The following is a 23,298-nucleotide window of genomic DNA, read 5'->3' as shown; positions in this document are numbered from 1 at the left end:
CCGCCTGAATAGCTCAACTGGATAAAAATCGGATTTCGCAAAATTGAAGAAATGGCAGGATCCTGCAATGCTCATTCAGCTCTCGAAGTGTGCGCTTCGACAACGCACTTCAAGAACAGCTTTCCAAGCAGTGGCACCTAGATCATCGACTAAACATATCTTCTATTCCCAAGCCTATGTCCAGTGGCGCGGGAACTATTTTTCTCTAGGGGGGGCCGAAGCTTCCGTAGTGTTGTCAGCTTCTGGGGGGCTTCGCCCCCCAGACCCCCCTTATGCAGGTGAACTTTAAGAGCGGGTTGTAAGAATTCGGTCCCTTCCTGTGCAAAAAACGACGCCAAATCACACACTTTGTTATTGTAACAAATGAAGAACGGTAACAACAAAGCAGCTGTTTAGGAAATCAATATGAAATACGCTTCCGAAGAGTGGTTTTCGCTCAAGTGTTTTTTCTATAAACTGTGTCATGAGTTCTTTGACATCGACAGTGTTTTAGTGGACATAATCATGTTTTTATTTGCGCCCATTGCGATAACATATACACTGCGATCACAGATGCGATACGACAGGAAGCAGCGAAGTGACATATAGTTTTCGAGTCAGCTGCTCTCCTTATTTTGGCTTGCCTTTAAGTGTCTTTCACTGCGATCACAGATGCGATACGACAGGAAGCAGCGAAGTGACATATAGTTTTTGAGTCAGCTGCTCTCCTTATTTTGGCTTGCCTGTGTCTTTCGCCGAGACACAGACGCGTGCTCTGGAGCGGTGTCGAACCCACGTCCTTTCGAACGTCGCGCAGACGTTCTCACCACTCGGCTACGCAGCCGACGAATGCCGACGACTACGCAGCCGGACATGCATCAACGCAAGATGAGTAAATCTTTTTTGTGTCATTGAGCTTCTCAAGCATGTTTTCAGGCATTTAGAGCAGAAAAAGAACGTTCTGATGATGCAGCTGAAATCGGGAGGCAAAGACAGAGCTCCACGAATTTTCGCGTTTCTTTGAAAAGATCTAGTGCTTGGAGGTTTAGTTGCTATAGGCTAGTATCTCAGCAACCTTTTTAACGGAGTTTGCGATTTTTCCACTTACAACATCGCTGAGCAAGGTAAGTTGCGTTTTTAGGAGATTATTCTGATGGCATCGGGTAAGCTGATCTCAGTATCAGACCTTTCGTCACCGTTTGCACAGCTCAGAAGGGCCTTCTCTCTGTTGGCTGCTGATCAGATCCGCCTGGTTGAATTTTTGATCAAGCTCAGCTTGAACCAAATTAAGGGCTTTAGGGTATTGCCGTTTCCACGCTCCTTCTCCCGCAGACGACAAAGCATCCGATTTCTCTGTGTTTCGAAATCTTACTGGAGTTTTGCTCACTCCGGGATCTTTTGGCGTCTTTAGGTTATTAGCAGACGTAAAGACGTTTGCTGCTTCCATAGGCTTATAAACGGATTTATATTTTCTGAGATTTTGGATCCGTTTGTGGAGAATGGTGATGGATTCTAAAGCTGTAGAAGCAGAGATCTTCTTGTTTTGGAGCTACCTTGCGACGGCTTCTGCAGCCTGAAAAACTTTACCGCTGCAGGTAATCGCAAAATAAGGTCGCATCGTGCGTGCTTGTTTTACCAAGCCGAATATCTTTGTACGTGCGTCTCCTCTCATTGCACTATCTTCTGTCATGTCGGTGAGACATTGCAACAGGGTAGGGTAGCACTTAACACGAGCGAGAGCAGAAGCACGAACGCACCAACGAGTAGGACACAAACCCAGCAAATTGCAGGCAACTTCATCGGAACCAAAAAGCGACATGAATAAATATTTACGTTTAGTTTAGACGATTCACGAATTACAACTGCAACTGTTTAAACGAAGTGGCCATCGGCAACAAGCCTCACCTCCTTTACAACGTTATGTACCTTAAATTGTCAGAATTTTCTAGGGGGGGCTGAAGCAATAATCGAAAATTCCAGGGGGGGCTGAATTAGCTCTAGGGGGGCTGCAGCCCCTTGAGCACCCCTACTTCCCGCGCCCTTGCCTATGTCCATGCTTTGTAACTCTTGTGCTATGCACTTGTTTTAAATTTCCTATTAATAGGTTTTGGATAACTTATGCCCATGTTTTGGACGTCTTGTGCCTATGTTTTGGATGCTTCATGCTCCTGTTTTGGATCTCTTATTCTCATGTTTGGATCTCTTATGCCCATACAGTTTATTTCCTATATTTACGTAGCATATTGCATCTACCATAATAATCATTCGCTATCGCCGCTTGCAGCAGATTGCGCATCAACATGGGTTACTTGACAGGGTTCCATGTGATTGTTTGTTTGTTTTGTTTGTTTGTTTATCTTTATCCTGCATTGCGGGAAAGCGGACTTGAGCGCTATGCATCGGTGTACGCCTTCCGACATACACCTGACCCACGCTGCAGCCGACGGCAATGTCTGTTTCCGGTTGTCTACTCTACTTATGACTTAAATTTGGTACTACCTATTACTCGAAATCGATCACTAGGTAGAGGCAATTATCGTAAAGTTTCTTGCCCAGAGAAACAACAGCAAGTGCGGGTGGCTGGAGTCGAACATGCAGGCTCTCGACTGCGAGCCCAACGTGCTAATCACTCGGCCACGGCTACCGACTGCCGTACTGCTTCCATGCTGGCTCAAGGCAGATTGGAAGAGGGTGATATGTCACCGGATTATACTATCTACCATATCCATTAGGGTGCCACAGGCGCCCTCATGTGGCCGAAATCACCTGAACTTTTTTTCTGGTGTGACATTTCACATATTAAGGCACTTTGCAAAGTTTGATTGAGATTGGACAAAAATTGGATGTGCAGATTGAAAACGAAAGTCTAAACTGAAATACAGTAAAATTAGGGGATTTCCCTAGTTTGAACATCAGTTTTTTTGCTATTTCTCATCTTTTTCTCAACATTGAAACAAGGTAAATTCAAGAATTAGGTTAGGAGACCAGTGCCAGTATGTCAAGATCTCAATTGAGGTCAAGCATGACAGCTCCGCGCCTGTTACATTGATTCACCATCTTGCAACATTGAATCAACATAGCTGGCTTGACTTCACTCAGGGTCTTGGAATAATGGCTTTAGTATTTCTTCTTCTGTTGAATCAGTATTGCAGCGCCCAGGAAAGCTTAGTATTAAACCCATGCAAGTTGTGACTTAATCTGGGAGAATATAGCAGACAGCAAAGATAAGGCAGGTAGCCTACTGTAAGAAAGGGTTATGTTACCTTTGCTTCTTGCAGGAAAGGCTAATAATGTTGTAAAACCTATGGTTGTATTGTTTTTTAGGTTATTCTACTAATGATAATTGATACGGTAGTGCTTTTACAAATCGGTCTGGTTAGTATTACAATCATGAACAGCCAGTCTCAGAATGCTGAGAAACAGTATCTTCTTTCTACTATTCCAACGAAAGATGATCAGAAAATCAAGGGAAGTAAACTGCCAACTTATCATCAAGTGATTTTAAGCTTTCTTGCCTTTAAGCAGGAGCTTGAATCTCAAAATCCCACGAAAAGGAAAATCCAAATATCAGTAGATGCAGCAAACGAGACAGTGAAGGACATCTTAACGTTTTACTACAAAGCTAATATTCCAACAATTCATCCAAAAAAAAATGGCTCAAAAAATTCAATCTTTTCGAGATGAAATGAGTCTTATCTTCAAAATTCAGATGGAATACTTCCATAGGAGTGATGGAAAGCAATCGGAAAGGATTAAGGAATTTAAAAAGAAATTCAATTGACCTTTCCTTTCTGGCCTCGCGATGTAATGAAGAAGATGTCAATTGAGGAAGATAAAGAATTTTTGTGGAGCATGCAAACTACCAGAGAGGCGTCAATGGCAGGGAGAGACAATGCTTTGCGTAAGATGTTGAAACGAAAACATTCTAGAAAAGAAGCAGAAGTGCAAAGGAAAAAAAAGAAATAAAACGTCAAGAGGCTGAATCCAGCAGCAAAAGTAACATTTTACTTTCTTCTAGCGATGATACCAGTGATGAAGTGATTGCAGTTAACACTGCCGAGCCTTCTACATCCACAGGAAGTAAAAGGAGTCACCGTCGAGTTGTAAAAACCGGTACCGCAATATTTGTACCACACGACATTTTACGATCACCTGGTTTAGTGGCCACAAGTTTACTAAACAGAATAACACCAACTGCATTATCTGCAACACTACACTCGTTAATCAAGAGTTGTTCTGGTGAAACTATTCGCGTAAACTTAAACCACATGACGGCTCAAAGGTATAGAGTTGAAACGATTTTCAATATTTCTGAAGCGGTTAAAAAAGGTTGGATACCTCCTGAAGTTGGAACCATTCATTGGGATGGTAAAATGATGGAGTCACTAACAAACCCTAATAAGCAAGTTGATAAGCTTCCGATATTACTATCAGGTATTGGAGGCTCAAAACTGCTTGGTGTTCCTTATTTGCCTGCACAAACATCCGATCCAAAAGGAAAGCAAATAGCCAATGCAAGCATGGAATTGTTAAACAATTAGAACTGTACTGCATGTCTTGCTGCAATGGTGTTTGACACCACAAGTAGCAATACGGCCACAAAACTGCGGCCTGTATCCAAACACAAGATCATCTTGGAAAAGACCTACTTTGGGCAGCATGCAGGCATCATATTGGGGAGATAATACTGACGCATGTTTGGGAAGAACTCAAAATAGAAAGCAGCAGTAGACCCAACATTTCCATATTTCAACGCTTTAAAAGCAATTTTCAAACTCTTTCTGATAGCGCATCAGGTTGTTTTCATACATCAAAATCGCACGAGGAATTTGATCTGCTTGCCAGCAAGCGGGAAGAATTGTCTAATGCATGAAACCTCATATTTTTAGGCATTTTTCATAAATTGTTGAACATATACAATTGACACATGGTCTGTACGATTGTAAATTAGTGAGTAAGTTCACCAGAAAGTATTTGAAGTTCAAATGCTCCGTAACTGAGAAGAAATGTCTGAGTTTTGATGATTTAGAGAGGATTTTACTATTGAAATTGTGAAAATTTACCTTTAAAAACTTTAAACTTAATCTGCACGTCCAAATTTTATCAAAACTTATTGAAATTTCTCACATATGCTTTTTTTACCAAGTGTCACATACAAAAAAAAGTTCAGGTGTATTGGACGCAATTTTAATTTTTGAGGGGCGCCTGTGGCACCCTAATATCCATGTCTTAAATCTCTTAATTATGACCATGTTTTGATTTTCCTTTGGATCTCTTATTCACTTGTTTTAAATCTCCTATGTCCATGTTTTTGATGCTGCATATTTTACATCTCTTAATCTTATGTTTTGCACCTCCTATGCACAAGTTCTGCCTAAAAGGTAAGATGGCGCGAATATTTTGATAGATCGAAAATGACTGCTCTGCAACATATCGATGCAGTTTCCAATGTAACTCTACATGAGATGTAAACGTATTTGAACCGTGTATTTAGCTACAAAAGCAACAATCAACAAAACTTAAACAACTAAACTAAAAAAGATTCGTTTATAATAGGCATCACTACGTACACAAATGTTAGAAACAGCGCATTGAAATGAAATAGGTTCGCATTAAAATTCCAGTTATGCTCAGAAATTGCCATATAAGGTCAAATGAGATTATCTAAAAACAAACAGGCGCAAATAAAATTCGTATCAAAACCTTACCTGTAGAAAATCTATACTTTGTGCTTTCAATGATCATGAAAATATAAAAGTAGTCAATAAATAATCTAAAAAACCAGCCATTCGGAAAAGAAAATTAAAGAGCAGGCCCACGCAACTGAAACTAAACGGAGACAACGAGTAGATGTTAAATATTTATACCCAGACAGCAAACTAGTGATTTGCTGTCTGGGTAGGGCACAAGTCGCATTTCAATAGTTATCAAATTAAACGACATCTGACGTCCACTTGGACATGGACCTGAATCGAAACGATATTTCGTGAAAATGATGTAAAAAATACATAAAACTATTCATTTCCACAACGGTAGGTTCCTTATTGATAATATCTCGTTTCAGCAAACACCGAAACAAATCAAGGAAATTTTAACCAGGTAACAAGTCAGTCATGTCATGACGATTTTATACGAAGACCAGCACATGATCCAAATGCTTCTGGGCACATGACAATAATTTTCATGTGATTAACTGTGATAATGATTAACAATATTGTTAATCATGCCCTGAATGTGTTAGTAGAAGGCAATGACTACATGGTAGTATGTTAATTTATGGTCATAATCTAAGAAGATTCTTTGGTTTGTCACGCCCTTGAGGGCCCAGAAGCATCATATTTGTGGTCAAATAGGAGGGGTGGGGAAAAGGCAAGAAAATGATGTCATGTGAAGTTTGAACAACCCGAGAAGGCCGAACGTGGAGCTTGATTGAAACTCAAATATAACTTTTCAGATCAATTCCACTATTCTTGTCGCCCCTTTGAAGAAGATTAAAAACTATTAAAAAGATTCAGACAGCATTTTAAAATCACGCTGTATAATAGGTGTCAACGCCAGTGGTGTAGGGTATTAGGTATAATAAGTGGTTTTTATGTAAAGACAGTGGAGCTTTGTGCAAAATATATACAATGCAAATACGATAAACTAATCTCTAAGTACTCAGAAGAATATCTGATGCTTCAGAAAAATTGAATGCACAAAACGCCCCAACAAGTTGTCTATTTCTACGCGCAAACTACCACTGTCAATATTTTGACAAGTACCTCAACAAAAGTTCATAAAACCAATAAACGATCTAAAGTCTGGATATACAGCAACCACTTTAGAAAAAAATAAAAGCAAGAAAGAAATTAAGCCCAGCCAGCAAAAGACGTCATTTTTCTGGTAGATTCTTCAGTTTTTTAGCATTGCAAAGTTAATACTGCATATTTGTATGGAAGTGGTGTAGAAATATTGGCACAAAACTAACCGACAAACTTCAAACTGCAGAATCATCAGAATCGGCGAGTCTACGCGCGATTTCCTTATTAGCTGAAAAGGCACAACGTATAGCGTCAAAGTCGCATAAAACAACGTTTGGTAACGTTGGGTATATCAATTACGTATCGTCTGTTTGACAAGCAGCAGTAAGTACTGAATGAACAGATTTCAGTGACTGCACGAACATGTACGCAAAACTAAAGCTACTATGGCAAGATTTTTTTCTACACAAAAAAGCATTCGGTACAAAAAATAATTGCAGGTTCCCAAGGGCCCAATAAAACATCTCTTACTTGTCGATGTTAACGATAAAAAAATGGAAGCCAGTTTAAAAAACTCACGTCTATTCGTTTTGCGTCAGTATTAAAAAATTAGGCATTACGTCACGTAACTTTACGCACAAATAACACTGGTCAGTAGAGACGTTTTTTAGAAGCTATAGGTAGTGTTAGCTTAGCCCAGTGGTGGTTATACGTAGTTTTATATGCTTGTGGCGCATCAAAGTTACAAATCTCTCAACAAATTGTGAAACAATAATTGCAAGTTCATGTGCGCCTGTTTTCACTTCTTGATCAAACATCTTTTCGTGGATTAAAACTTTTCCACAACTATATAAACTTGGATGCCGTTTAGGATTAAATCACACAGATAAGGCGAAACATTTAATGTTCCTGCCACATTTATAATTCACTTTCAGTCATAACTGTCATTGCAGATAGCAGATCTTTCACACCAATTGATCAAAGTATGCAAGATCTTCCTCTTCCTGCAGAGTCCTAGCCAGTTCTTCGTCTTTATCCAAATCCCATTTAGCATCCTCTTTCTTGGAGGAGGACCCGATTTTCTTGTGGCACGAGCTCCGACTTAGAGAAGGTGTTCTTACGCATTCCTTTTGCTCCTTTTCGTCGGGAGATTGTGATTGTGATTCGCGGGCGTCGAGCCACGCTCCAGGCTGTTAAAATAAATTTTAAGTATTATTTGTTAATACTGATATAAGCATTGATAAAAAAGACTTTATAAAAACACTGGTGTCAACCCACAAACCTAAAAACAAACAACGTTCAACATACAACTTTCTTTTTTACACACAATCGAGCCAAATAAACTCAAATGTCAAACGTCATATAAGCTTAATAGATAATGCCATGAAATAAATTGCAGTATAAACAAGTAAACATGTCCTTTGGGCATAAAAAGCCATTGGCGTGAGTTTTTTTTTAGTTCAACCACACACAAGTAGTGGATGACCCTTCCTCTCTAGGCTAATAGTTTAGCGTATGGAATGGAGGAACACATCAACTATTGCCTAAACTAAAGCGCTCTAAACGGGGCTCATGGTTGTGCGACAAAACGACATCAAAAAGCTGCTCGACAACTGCTTTGACATGTAATTGACCATCGTCCCAAATAGAGCCCTTGAATGGCATTTGAAGTTCATGGGAAGATCTAAGTCAACTTAACATTAAAGCTTACATCGGAAGAATCATCTTGCTGGGCTAAGCTTTCGGCCAACTCGGCGTCGCTTCTGACTTGATCTTTCTGCACCAGAAGCCATTCGTCGTATTGCTTGTTCTCGACCACACTGTCCAATATCACGTCATAATGGCCGTCTGACAACCAGGAGAGCCACACAGTGTCCTTGGGAGTGATGGACTCGTCGTGAGGGTTGTAGTGGTGGCACGTGACGCTCACGTCAGGGTTGGTTGAACAGCCACCTATGAAGACGTACATACGTTGAAACGCAAACAGAAAAACATATTATCGGCATTGAAAGAAAAATGTTGTCGTTGATAGCATAGATTAAGCTTTAAATATACAATCTCATATGCACTAATAGTAAATAATATGGCTGTGAAGAAAACTTTAAAATCCTCAACAACAATAAAGAATTAGGCATTATTGATTAGCTTGAAATATTTAAATTTAATTTTGCAGATAAGACAACCTTGCAGCTTATGTACACAGGCTTTATCGCCGTAGTTATAAAAGATACCAAACTAAGTAGCAATAAAATATTTTGAGCATCCACTTATTAGATGAAATTAGTGTTGTTGCACCCAGCTTGTTACTGTGTATTGTGTAACTGCAATATCTTTCATTGCTGTTTTAGTATTATTCACAGATATCGTTTGTCTTCGTCAATTGAATTTGATTATTTTTTGATAAGGAAATAGAGTTTTGCCAAAGCGTACGAATTATTTCTGTTTATTCTCATTAATTTGTTGTCTATTATTTATCTGTATATGGTATTGTGAAGTTACTTCACACCAAAAGTCACGCTTATATAGTAATACCTTATGTAAGCATTGCATTACATATATACACATGCAATCAAGTACGGAAAGACTAAATGCATTACAGAGACATGAAAGCACAAAAGGTCTATTTGCACTGTCACAAGTTTATGTTTATAAATCTTTATTCGCATCACATGGTTGCTCATGTAGACTTAATGAAATTACAATATTCAAATATCACATGACGTTCAGTGCTAAGAGGAGAAAACAAACCAGACATCAAATCAACTGTTTTTTACATTGATTCGACGTCTTAGACGTCGAATCAATGTAAAAAATAGTTGATTTGATGTCTGGGGACAAACAGTCATTATTCAAAAAGCACTTGTGAAGTTAGATCAGCATAATTAACTTTATTAAGACGTTAAATATAAACGTACGACAACATTTTGTTCTTACTCACCTGTGACGATAATAATATTAATAGACAGGAGTCTTGTGACGGCAAGGAGTTCAACGTAGCTTCCCCATGCATTTTCCTTCCCTGCTTCTTTAACAAACCCATCAAACTTGCCTTCAATGATCTCCTGGTTAAAATAATTACCATTTATGAGAACTAAGTAGGTAAAAATTGTCACGTGGAATGGCTTTTAGAAGCAGCTTTTTTTGAAAATTTTTAGAAACTTTATCCTTCTGAAATATAAACTGGATTTAAAACATAAAGTTTATAACCCAAATGCTGGGATAAACGAGGCAGAACCGCTATGTTTTAAATATTAAAGAATAAGATATTCTATACATATCGTTTTATATAATTCGAAGACTCTAATATCTTTAAATCGCTATAAAAGTACTATTGGATCAAGGTGTATCAAAACAACATTCACCTCAAAATCTTCTCTGTTGTTTTTGATAAACTGCACAACTTCTTTACGAATGGCAGAGTGTTGGCTTTGGTCATGAACCAAAGCCTGTGCTAATGCTCTGTACATGCAGTTACCATCTCGAATAATTAAAAATCTATAACACACAAAAGTATTATCATTACCAATAATGCGATTAATCATTTTTATTTACCTTACTCAATACCATTAAAATCAATTTCTGAACACAGTTTAATACAGCAATCCCTGCTTAATAAGTCCACCTCGGGACTATGCGATCTTGGGCTTATTAAGCGAGTGGGAGTATCGAATGATTGACAATTCTCAGCCATAAAACAAACATAGCTTAGCAACAACACGACATTTAACATTATACTGAAAAGTTTGTGTATTCAGTTTGGTTTGGCTACTTATTCTGTTCTTGATAGTTTTCACAAATAGTTTTTAAATATGTGAGAGATTTAAAGACTATCCATTGCAAATTGTAAATTTTTAATGAAAACATAAATTTGAGCAAAAAGAAAGAAATATGTCAATACTCAATAGGCCTACAGCATCAAATAAAAACAAAATAAATGGTAAAAGTCTTGCAAACAAAAAGGAATTGTTTTTTTGCTGTTTTCTAATACCAGCTAAACTTTGACACACAAAATACCGTAGCAGAATGTTTTTAAACCAGGGTTGTCGGTATTTTATCCAACCCAAAAAAACGCGGGTGGGTTGTTTTAAAAAAACCCCAAAAAAAAACATAAAAACACCCAGAGCATCATATTTGTCCAATTTTTATCAGAAAATTGAAAAAATGAACCAAAGTACTACAAGGTACTTAAAACAAACTTCAAATTAGAACTTAAGGATGTGATTGTGAAGGAAATTTCCAAGGATAAATTGAAAACACAGTGGATATTTCTGTACACAAAAATCAAGTACGGTAATGCCACTTTGTACTATACTAAAACTTATTTATGCAAGAAGGCCTCATAGTTAAACAGCCCTAGTGCATTACTTTATTGAGTTATGCCAGCATGTAGGCTACTGTGAGTGAGAGGCTTCATTGGTAAAAAGTAGTATTATATTTGAGGTGAAATGGGTCAGATGCATCAATTTTGTACCCTGTAGTCTCCAGAACGCATTTTTGCAGTTTTGGTATTTCTTAAGGTTTCAGTCTACTTTTTTAGGCTTTAAGTTACAGTTTAGATATGTGCCCCCCCTATGTAATGCTAATTTTCAATGGAAATTGTTAACTTTTTAGCAAAAATTTTGGATTTATCACAAAATTGCCCACTTTTTTTGGATTTTTCACGTTTTTACTTCTGTAATTCCCTTGTGATTTTTCACAGGCAAATACTGCAGTGCTAAACTGACTTTTATTTAACACTGTGCAGCTTTAGCTACATTTTAATGTTGAAATGACACTGGCTTTACAATTTTGGCCTTGTATTTTTCTCAATTTTACAAATCTGCAATTTTGGCTCCACTATGTTGTAGTCTCCAGAACGACCCATGGTACTACTCTACCAATGCCTACTCTGTGCTCCTGTTTGGGTGTAAAATGATGCAAATTTATATATAAACAAACCTACAAAACAAGAAAACAGATTTACTAAAAAGTGTGATGATAGTTCACTCTTCTATGGAAGCTATTTAGCCTGGCTCCAAAATTGTGTAGTCTCCAGAACAAACTTTAACAAAAAATGTATGCTTCCCTGTTTAAAATGGCAAACATTCTTCCAGTATGTGATGGACTAGTATGCTCACTTAGCAGGATTTCATAGAGAGGACTCGGAATAAATAAAAGATTAGGAATTTCTTTCTTATTGAATTTGTCTGTAGTCTCCAGAACACTGTAGTCTCCAGAACTTTTTTTTTTTCTTTTTTTTTGTAAAACCAGTAAGCACTCCTTTGTACAGTTATTTTTACATGTAATGTTACTATAAAAGTTGCTCATAAGAAATGATACCTGTTGAAGCATTCTGTAACCTATTTTTGATCTTAGAGAACATAGATACAGTTAAAGTTGTTAAATTTTAATTTAGCTGTGATTGTGAGGTGCTTTTTACGCATATTTGATTGGCAATGGCTCCATATGAAAAAAGTATTGCTATTACTATTGCTAGCATATGATTTATTACTACCTTGAGGTCAAACAATACATGACTTTGGCTGAAGTATCAGAATATTTAGGTACATTATCGCACAACTGCAGTAAACCTGCTAGAAACTGATAAAATAGGTATACTCACACTGATATTTAATTTTCAGTATAAAAACATGATATTTTTTGGGGGCAGTCTTTTGATTTAGTTGGTAGAGAAGTATCTCAAGACTTTTAAATCAAAATTTTATGGCACCAAGCATTCTGAATTTTTTCTCCGTTCTGGAGACTACAGGTACAAAATTGATGCATCTGACCCAAATAAGCATGAATCTACCTTTTTTGCATCTTTTTTAAATAAAACCCAATTAAAACCCCCAAAAAAAAACGGATTTTTTTAAAAAAAACTCATGCGGGTTGGGCTTTTTTAAAAAAAAACCCGAGTTTTTCTCAACCCTATTTTAAACTGTAATTATTCACTCAGATCTATAGAAAGAATATGATAACCAAATCAAAAAGAAAAAGGTTTCACCAACAGCTTGGTCACCTGTGAAGGCCAAACTTGGCATTCAAATAATCATCTTGCATTTCAATTTCAAATTCAAGTTGTAATTTTCGCCTTTCAAAGTCATCAGGTGGTGTAGGTGTAGATGTTTTTGATGCTGCATCAATATCTACAGATGCTGAGCTTTGTAATTTTGAAAAATCAGTGTTTGCTAAAACATCTTCCAATGAAGGATGTCTTACAATTGAAGGCCGTCTGTAACATAAAAAAATTTAACTTTCAGTTAATATTTTTTAAGCTTTTAGATTTACAATCATAAGTTTTATTTGTAGCCTTCAAACTATATAACATTCACTTTATCATAAAGTATGGTAACACAAAACTAAATTCTTCGTTCGAAAACTAATTTTGCACTTTGCATTATAGCTACAACATTCAAATCACCAGACTATCACGGCACATTTGCGGCCCTTTCATAGTGCACAGCCGTGCCACTGCACAAACTGAGGAAACTCTGTTTTACACTACAATCTATCTTCCACTACTGTATTTAAAATCTACAACTATTTTTTGCTTACCAGCGGTGTATGTGGATGATTCAAAGGCAGCTTCTTCTCTGCCACTCAAAACCCGAGGTAAGCAAAAGCATGTCACGTATGACACATGTGCCTGACAGGGCCCACAAAGGGTTAAAGACATTGTTGTAATGTTGAAATAAGAATGTGTCAAAGCAGAGTAAATATGTTTCAAAAGCAAATTATGTGCTTTCTACTAAAATAAAGTTTACAGAAGCTAAAATAAATATAAGTAGGCCTAGCCTACCGTACAACTTCTGCTGAAGGGTTCCGGGTTGCATCTATCCACCAATTTTCAAATCCCAAGCCGTTTAGTCTCTCCCAGGGATATAACCAGTCATCACTATCTTCCTCACTTGTTAATGGTGGAAGCTTTTTGGATGACATGATTAAAAATTACAAACTTAATTACCATAACCACTAATTATCCTATTGAATCAAAATTCGGTGCTGGTTTAGCATCGGCCGCCTTGGTCAGTGACGTCATTAAAATGTGTGACGTCATGCAAAAAAACGCAACTACTTTTAAAAAGGGTGCAAAAACGCGGAACAGAAGTAAAAGCGGAAAGGCTATTGATTTTTTAATATTTGTAGTGAATAGTGCCTCCTAGCTTTCTCATTTCTGCTCGGACTTTAACAATTTTCCTATCGTTGGAAAGCATAATGCCTCATCTACCCGAATGGATTAATTGTCAGTCTAAAGTAGGCATTACATTTATGTAGCGCTAACTTAAACTTTACTATTTTGTACCAATTCTCCGCAATTCATTTTTTACAATAAAAATACCAAACCAACACAAATTAAAAGATTATGTCTTGGTTTATTCATATGTTAACTTTCACATTTATATCTAATCCACAAAACGAGCAATCGTTGTTCAAACGTAACCGCTCGACGAAGCTTTTTTCCAATGCATTTTTCAAGGCGATTCGATCGTGGTTCAGTAGCCTATAATCCGCCCACTGTTTGCAGTGATCGATGAATACTGCCTCCACCAAATGTGTTGTAGCTTTCTCATTTCTGCTCGGACTTTAACAGTTTTACCATCGTTGGAAAGCACGATACTGCATCTATCCGATTAAATTGGTTGCAAGTTTAAAGTATGCATTACATTGACCTAGCGCTAACTTAAACTTTACTATTTTGTACCAATTCTTAGCAATTCATTTTTTACAATAAAAGTACCAAACCAACACAAATTAAAAGAGTATGTCTTGGTTTATTCTTATGTTAACTTTCACATTTATATCTAATCAACAAAACGAGCAATCGTTGTTCAAACGTAACCGCTCGACGAAGCTTTTTTCCAATGCATTTTTCAAATCGATTCGATCGTGGTTCAGTATGAGCCGCCCACAGTTTGCTGTGATCGATGAATACTGCCTCCACCAAATATGCTGTAGCTTTCTCATTTCTGCTCGGATTCTAACAATTTTACTATCGTTGGATGGTATTATGCTTCATCTACCCGAATGGATTAATTGCCAGTCTAAAGTAGGCATTACATTTATGTAGCGTTAACTTAAACTTTACTATTTTGTACCAATTCTTAGCAATTCATTTTTTACAATAAAAGTACCAAACCAACACAAATTAAAAGAGTATGTCTTGGTTTATTCATATGTTAACTTTCACATTTATATCTAATCAACAAAACGAGCAATCGTTGTTCAAACGTAACCGCTCGACGAAGCTTTTTTCCAATTCATTTTTCAAGGCGATTCGATTGTGGTTCAATATAAGCCGCCCACAGTTTGCTGTGATCGATGAATACTGCCTCCACCAAATATGCTGTAGCTTTCTCATTTCTGCTCGGATTCTAACAATTTTACTATCGTTGGATGGCATTATGCTTCATCTACCCGAATGGATTAATTGCCAATCTAAAGTATGCATTATATTTATGTAGCATTAACTTAAACTTTACTATTTTGTACCAATTCTCCGCAATTTATTTTTTACAATAAAAATACCAAACCAACACAAATTAAAAGAGTATGTCTTGGTTTATTAACCTAACAACTTTCACGTTTATATTATATCTAAAAAACGAGAAATCGTTGTTCAAACGTAGCCGCTCGACGAAGCTTTTTTGACAATTTTACCATCGTTGAAAAGCACGATACTGCATCTACCCGAATCAATTGGTTGCATGTCCAAGGTATACAGTAGCCTACATTTATCTAACGCTAATTTAAACTTTACTATTAAAACATCAATTACTCCAAAAGTGATAGGCCTATGCAGGGCCGGATTTAGCTGATAGGGGGCCCGGGGCACTTTTAGATTGGGGAGCCCCCGTGCAAAAATTTTTTTCAAGCCTACGGCGCGAAAAACCATCTCTACGTCTACAGTAGCATCAGTCCGGTACTGCACAGCATTTTGCAGAAACTTTAAAGGCCAAAAGGAAAAAATAGCACAAAATCACATTTTTTCCACATAGGGGGGCCCTTCAAAAGTCGGGGGGCCCGGGGCAACTGCCCCCTCTGCCCCCCCTTAAATCCGGGCCTGGGCCTATGACATTTGGACAACACCATGAACTCCAAACAGACTTAAGCTATGATATCCATAAGCAGACAATAGGCAAAAAGTGTTTACTAATTCCCTTTAATTGAATCTTGCTTGAACATTTTTAATTATTCCAGACATGTTGGATGAATGTGCTTGGCCTACGCAGTTTTTGAAGTCAAGATTCAGTTGGTCAAGCAAAAATAGTAGGCTACACATTTAGCCAAACGCAGCAGCACCACTTTTCAAGATTGAACAATAGAAACCCTTTAATGATGCAGAAATCAGTAGTCTTAACAGCATCAAATTTTACGTCTTGAAGCAGTTTAACATCGCCTATCTTAATACGAGAAGTAGAATGGGGTGACTTTGGTCCAGTTATGAGACACCGCTTACTTTAATTTTACAATGGTTCTGGGAGAAAACTTTAGTTTACCCATATTGAGGGCTATCAAGAGCCCTTACATGTTACCAAGTTTGAAGTCATTTGGTCCATGCGTAGAGTTTAAAAAAAAAAAAAAACTATAAGTGGTTTTCACTCCAGTGTTTTAAAAAAACTATAAGCAGTAATCTTTTTTCAAGACATGCTCATTGCCAACCCCAAAAAGGGGTGTCACTGGCCTCTTTCAGAGTTTTTAAAATACTTTGGTTTGGTATTTTTATTGTAAAAAATGAATTGCGGAGAATTGGTACAAAATAGTAAAGTTTAAGTTAACGCTACATACATAAAATGCCTACTTTGGATTGGCAATTAATCCAGTCGGGTAGATGAAGCATAATACCATCCAACGATAGTAAAATTGTTAGAATCCGAGCAGAAATAAGAAAGCTACAGCATATTTGGTGGAGGCAGTATTCATCGATCACATGAAACTGTGGGCGGCTTATACTGAACCTCGATCGAATCGCCTTGAAAAATGCATTGGAAAAAAGCTTCGTCGAGCGGTTACGTTTGAACAACGATTGCTCGTTTTGTGTATTAGATATAAATGTGAAAGTTAACATATGAATAAACCAAGACATACTCTTTTAATTTGTGTTGGTTTGGTATTTTTATTGTAAAAAATGAATTGCTGAGAATTGGTACAAAATAGTAAAGTTTAAGTTAGCGCTACATAAATGTAATGCCTACTTTAGATTGGCAATTAATCCATTCGAGTAGATGAAGCATAATGCCATCCAACGATAGTAAAATTGTTAGAATCCGAGCAGAAATGAGAAAGCTACAGCATATTTGGTGGAGGCAGTATTCATCGATCACAGCAAACTGTGGGCGGCTTATACTGAACCACGATCGAATCACCTTGAAAAATGCATTGGAAAAAAGCTTCGTCGAGCGGTTACGTTTGAACAACGATTTCTCGTTTTGTAGATAACATATAAACGTGAAAGTTGTTAGGTTAATAAAACAAGACATACTCTTTTAATTTGTGTTGGTTTGGTATTTTTATTGTAAAAATTGAATTGCTGAGAATTGGTACAAAATAGTAAAGTTTAAGTTAACGCTACATAATTATAGTGCCTACTTTAGATGGGCAATTAATCCATTCGGGTAGATGAAGCATAATGCCATGCAACGATAGTAAAATTGTTAAAATCCGAGCAGAAATGAGAAAGCTACAGGATATTTGGTGGAGGCACTATTCACCGATCGCGTCAAACTGTGGGCAGCTTGTAATGAACACTCGAAACTGATCGCTTTGTGTTTGCATTGTTTTGGTAAAAAGCTTCGTCGAGCGGTTACGTTTGAACAACGATTGCTCGTTTTGTGGATTAGATATAAATGTGAAAGTTAACATATGAATAAACCAAGACATACTCTTTTAATTTGTGTTGGTTTGGTATTTTTATTGTAAAAAATGAATTGCTGAGAATTGGTACAAAATAGTAAAGTTTAAGTTAGCGCTACATAAATGTAATGCCTACTTTAGACTGGCAATTAATCCATTCGAGTAGATGAATCATAATGCCATCCAACGATAGTAAAATTGTTAGAATCCAAGCAGAAATGAGAAAGCTACAGCATATTTGGTGGAGGCAGTATTCATCGATCACAGCAAACTGTGGGCGGCTTATACTGAACCACGATTGCTCGTTTTGTAGGTTACGTTAATAAAGCAAGTATTTTTATTGTAAAAATTCAATTGCTGAGAATTGGTACAAAATAGTAACAGTTTAAGTTAGCGCTAGATCAATAATAATGCCTACAAATATTTAAAAATTAATAGGCTTTCCGCTTTTACTTCTATTCCGCGTTTTTGCACCCTTCCTACAAGTAGTTGCGTTTTTTTGCATGACGTCACAGATTTTTGTGACGTCACTAACCAAGGCGGCCGATCCTAAACCAGCACCCAAAATTCTTTCATAAATAAATTTTTAACAAGCTCTAGTAAAAATGTACTAAATGCTAACAAAGTTTTATACAAAGTGGTCAAAAGTATTTCTGTTCAGTTTGTTTAATACTTCTGTGTTATTTGAGTGTTATCTACCAGTATTGTTATTAATGGTCTTAATTTTTGATGGTTTGTTTAGATGTTTGGGTGGCAGCTGACTTTGGTGACCTTTTAATTTTTCCCTGCCATCCCTGTTGTGTGAATATTTGTGTTTATTGTGTTTTGTTTTTGTTTTGTCGCCAACAAAACAAAATAAACTGAACTTTTTGACCACTTGTAGTCCACTGGTTAATTTTTTGCCAGAGATATTACAACAATACACTGGTACATTGTAAAATGAAGGCTGTAGCTATTTTTCCGCTATATAATGTAAAAATAGCCTCAATAGCGTTGCCAAATAAGGAATTCTTCCCTAATTTAAGAAAAGTTTAAAGCTGTTAAAAACAAAAATTGCATTTTGGAAGTTTTTTAGTCCTGGGCAAAGATCAAAACCTTAATCTTTTTCCTAACTCTTACCCTTAACTCTTCCTAACTTTAATCCTAACTCTGGCAACACCTGATTGTAACAATGGCAACAAGTGTGTAAAAATGGCCTGCAATGTTCGACTCCAGCCACCCGCACTTGCTGTTGTTTCTCTGGGTGTTTACATGAGTAGGTGCTCACTGCCTACCTACAATCCAAGGATGCCAGCGACAAATTTCCAATAAACTTAGATTGTGCGCTAAAAAAAACCCAGATGAGGCAAAAAAAACCCAGGTCCAGAAAATATGTAGTAAAGCGGTTAAAAAAACCTGCGTGCGCTTTCAGCACCATTTTTAAATCATTACACAGAAGCCTCAGAAAGCTACAAATAGTAACACGTAGCCTACGGTATATATATATAATTATACAATATATATACATGCTTATGTTGGTATGGTAGTTAATATATATGTAATATAACTATATACAAAAACAAGAGCTTGGTAGGCCTATATGGGCTCACAGCAAAGATTTTGGTTCAAAATTACCTTTATGGTAAAGCGTCTAGCTAGCAAGGTTCAGTGCGTGTTTAACCAAAATTTCTAAAACTGACTAGACAAAACCAATAAGGTTAGTTTTGACTTTTGAACTAAACTTTTTGCTGTGTGAGTTGTAGACTGCGGCTGAGGAGAATCATCATGCCTGCTTACTGCTTGGTGTACAACTACGATAACTTGGTTCTTAGCAATAAACCCTGCTTAGCCTTTTTCATTTGAACATAATGTTGAAAAGAATAACTCAAATTCACAATAAGTAAATGTTCAGTCACACAAATAGTTGTACTACTCCAATTTTTAGTCATCCACATTTTCATAAAGTTGGATCATTTCTTTAGCATCCTGTACCTCACTGACTGCAGTAGCTGATGCAAAAAAACATTACCAGTAGGCTACCTTATCATTTTTGTGTTGCAGTGGGGACCATTTATCGAAGATCCCAGTGCCTTAATACCGTGCAAGCTCTGTACAAAGTTAAAAACCAAAAAAACCTAGATTTACCTAAATTTGAAATAAAAAAACTTAAAACCCAGATTTGGTCAAAAAAACCCAGATCTAGGTGGAAAAACCAAGGTCTGGCATCCTTGCTACAATCCCTCCTCGGTCTGCCTGAATCATACTTGCAATTGTTTCTTGTTGTTTTTTGATTTATTGAGCGCGAGTTGGGATAAAAACCTGATTTTGTATAAACTTACAATGGCTTTAACACGACAACTTAAATCCGTGGTACACATTCATTTCTCTAGCTTGCTTTTTTTGATAATGAAATGAAACTCAACACACAATGGCAAATACTCTCCAGAAACCACGGCTCCCGGCACGCGGCAAATGCGACAATCAGAAATTAAACGTCTTGGTCAGAAGGCGCGCCACGTAACGTATAACAGTGAAAGAACGCAAATTCAACGTTGCTTAATTCAACCAACCAAGTTACAAATTTCATCACAATTTCAATTCTAATCAAGAGGGCAATCGACCCGCCGGAACATTGCGGCCCCTAATTATGGCACATAATTAAATAAAGGTTGAAGTAGAAGGGTCGATTCCCGACATGCAATACACAGAAAGTATGTACATTAAAACTACACAAAAACGGTGATTATCTTTTGATAGCAGTGCAAGGCACTTGGACACCCTGGCCACAATGGCCTGGCGAATACTTACACGATTAACGATTAATATCTACGTTAGCTTCTTGAGACACACATAGTAGCAAACAACTCAGACGCACTACACAGTACCTAACTAGCTACTTATAATGACGCAAATTACTGAGATCGCTTGCGAATACTTACACGGTTAGCATTTACATCATTTGCATGAAACACACAATAGCAAACAAATCAAATGCATTACACAGTAGGCCTAACTATAACTAGCTACTTATAACGAGGCCGATGACTGAGATTGCTGTAGAGCATACGTTACTAAGACATGTTGTTGAGTTACGCATATTGGAGTCCTGCGGATGACACATAGAAATACGCAGGTTAATAACAGATTTGCGCGGTACATATCTACAATACACTACAAATTTAAATGAAAGGCAAGGGTGGTACAGATGCCTCGACGACACCAGCTAACAACAGACCAGGGCGTGGCCGGGTCCTGAACGCAGTCAAGCATTCCCCACAGGAGCAACGCACGATATATCCCTTAGGACCAGGTCCACTTTGACCTCACCCGATGCCTCATCCACCACTGAGACTGCCACCCTGACGCGCCTGACAATCGGTTTTCCTTTTCTAATTTGGGGGATGATCTCATGGACTCTCCCCAGACGGTACCTTCCTCTCTTAGTTATATCTTCTGGAGAACCAACCACCACTAATTGGCCAGGCTGTAGGTTTTCCACCAAACTGGCCCACTTTTTTCTACCCTGCAGGGAAGGTAAATAGAAAGAGATCCATTTCTCCCAGAAACTGTGAGATAGAGCCAGGTTGTACCTATAGTCTCTCCGTAACTCATCTCGATCATGAGGATTTCCTACTGATGAAAATGGGCTCAAGAATGGGTTAAGGAGGGCGGCTGGGGTGATAACAGTAGAATCCTTAGGGTCATCACAGACAGGGACTAAAGGTCTTTCGTTGACTATTCTTGTGGCACTACCAGTAAATGTAAGAAGTTCAACAAAGTTGGGTTTCCGTGATGAGTTCCCAATAACGTGGGAAAAGGCAATTTTGAATTGCTTGACCATTGCTTCCCAGGCCCCTCCCTGGGCCGGGGCATACGGAGGAATGAACTCCCAGTTAATTCCCTTTTTTCGCAAAGAAGTTTGAATTTCAGAAGACTCCAAAATTTCTGGTAGTCTTTTAGCTGCCGCTTGAAATGTGGTCCCGTTATCTGAGTACATGTTACGTATAGATCCACGCAAGTCTACAAATCTGGTAAATGCTAAAACAAATTCACTGTAAGATAGTGACGTCACAAGTTCCACATGGATTGCTCTACTCGCAAGACAGGTAAATAACAATCCCCATGCTTTCTTTTGGCTTCTTCCTTCCACAAACGTCATTGGACCAAAATAATCTACGCCACTGTTGAAGAAGGGTTTGTTATAGGCCGTGGTTCGTGGTAATGGTAGATCCGACATAAGCTGCCTGATAGGCTTTGCTTTCTCTAAGGCACATGGAGCGCAGTCATGCAAATAGTGTTTCACCGAGGAATTACCGTTTGCAATCCAAAAACGTTGACGAGTAGATAACAGTGTCTGTTGCACACCACAGTGATAGCTATCACAATGAGCGTCAAGGACAACTAGCCGTGTCAATGCGTGCCTCGAAGGCAAAATAAGAGGATGCTTCGCATCGACAGTTATTTCGGGAGACTTACTCAATCGACCTTCAATACGAAGTCTCCCCCGTGTGTCCACACAAGGACGATACTTTTTTAGAGAGCGCAACTCCTTCAGGCACTGTTTATCAGCGCCAGCTTCGCTCGAAGCAAGACGTTTTGTTACCACATCGATCGACTCCGGCAGGCCGTCACAACTTAACAAATCTCTACACACTACTTTTTGTACGTAAGAAACAACCCTATTTAAAGCGTCCTCAAGATAGGATGCATTTAACTTTGGTTTTACATACCCATGTTTCTTGCATTTGGATACAATGAACTCCGTGAAAGATACAAGATAGGCGGCTCTTTTTTTCAACACGTACAAAGTAGGTGCGGTTTCGATCATCTTGCTAATGGAGCCAGCAGTTGCATTTTCATTTACCGTTATCGCCGGCGACAGTTCCATTTTACGAATAGCAGCATCTGCTCCATTCACCGTTGGGACCTCGTCCTCCTGCATGAGAAAAGATGGACCGCTCAACCACATCTCTCTGGAACCTGTTTTTGTGATGGCATTCGGTCTGGTTCCAACGTCTGCCGAGTTGAGATGTGTCGGACAAAAATGCCATTCTCTCACCTCTGACAAGAGTAAAATATGATTTAACCTACGAGTAACAAACTTGCATAATCGTAAATCAGGATTTCTGATCCACTGAAGGACAGTATTCGAGTCACACCAGAAATGTTTTCTAAGATCAGGCAGGTGTAGTGCATTAGCTGCCTGGTTTAACAGTTCCGTAGTATTAAGCGCGGCTACAAGCTCCTTTCTGGCAATCGGCCATGCACTTTGATGCTTGAGGACAACCCTACTTTTGCCAAAAACGAAGGATACGCAAGGGACTCCGTTACACAGCCTACGTATATACACAACGGAGGCAAAGGAGTGATTGGAGGCATCACTGAATCCATGTAACTGATATACGATATCATCGTCTGCACAACACGGCTCTGTGTTTACAAAATACCATCTAGGTATGGAAAATTCTTTTAGTAAATCTAATGAATGAATCCACGACTTCCACTCTTTTATGTAGCTTTGTGGCACTTCGGTGTCCCAATCGAGGCCTTCAATAGCCAAACGCTGCAGAATTAACTTAGCTTTAAGGAAGAATGGAGCGCCGAACCCTAGTGGATCGAAATTTTGGCCAAGTTGGCTTAACATTGAGCGACGTGTGTACTTCTCTAAAGGTTGGAGAGAGCACTTAATGAAGAATGAATCTGACTCGGTTTGCCACACACAACCTAGAGTTTTTGCTACTGGTAAGTCTGTGTCGTCTTTTTC

General features: G+C 38.0%; 1 protein-coding gene across 1 annotated transcript; it reads right to left on the bottom strand.

Moving 5' to 3' along the window:
* Positions 1-5,447: 5,447 nt before the first annotated feature.
* LOC145770299 (uncharacterized) lies at positions 5,448-13,719 on the bottom strand. The gene is made up of 6 exons (XM_082581897.1): positions 13,504-13,719; positions 12,724-12,936; positions 10,085-10,217; positions 9,661-9,784; positions 8,434-8,675; positions 5,448-7,912 (listed from the first exon to the last, which is right to left on the bottom strand). The coding sequence occupies exons 1-6, from the start codon at positions 13,641-13,643 to the stop codon at positions 7,688-7,690; spliced, it is 1,077 nt and encodes a 358-aa protein (XP_082438023.1). The 5' UTR covers positions 13,644-13,719; the 3' UTR covers positions 5,448-7,687.
* Between the last annotated feature and the right edge of the window lie 9,579 nt (positions 13,720-23,298).

This window comes from Aplidium turbinatum, chromosome 5 (assembly GCF_918807975.1).
Source record: "Aplidium turbinatum chromosome 5, kaAplTurb1.1, whole genome shotgun sequence".
Lineage (NCBI taxonomy): Eukaryota > Metazoa > Chordata > Ascidiacea > Aplousobranchia > Polyclinidae > Aplidium > Aplidium turbinatum.
The sequence above is the reverse complement of the archived record's forward strand: the minus strand, read 5'-3'. Positions and strand labels throughout refer to the sequence as shown.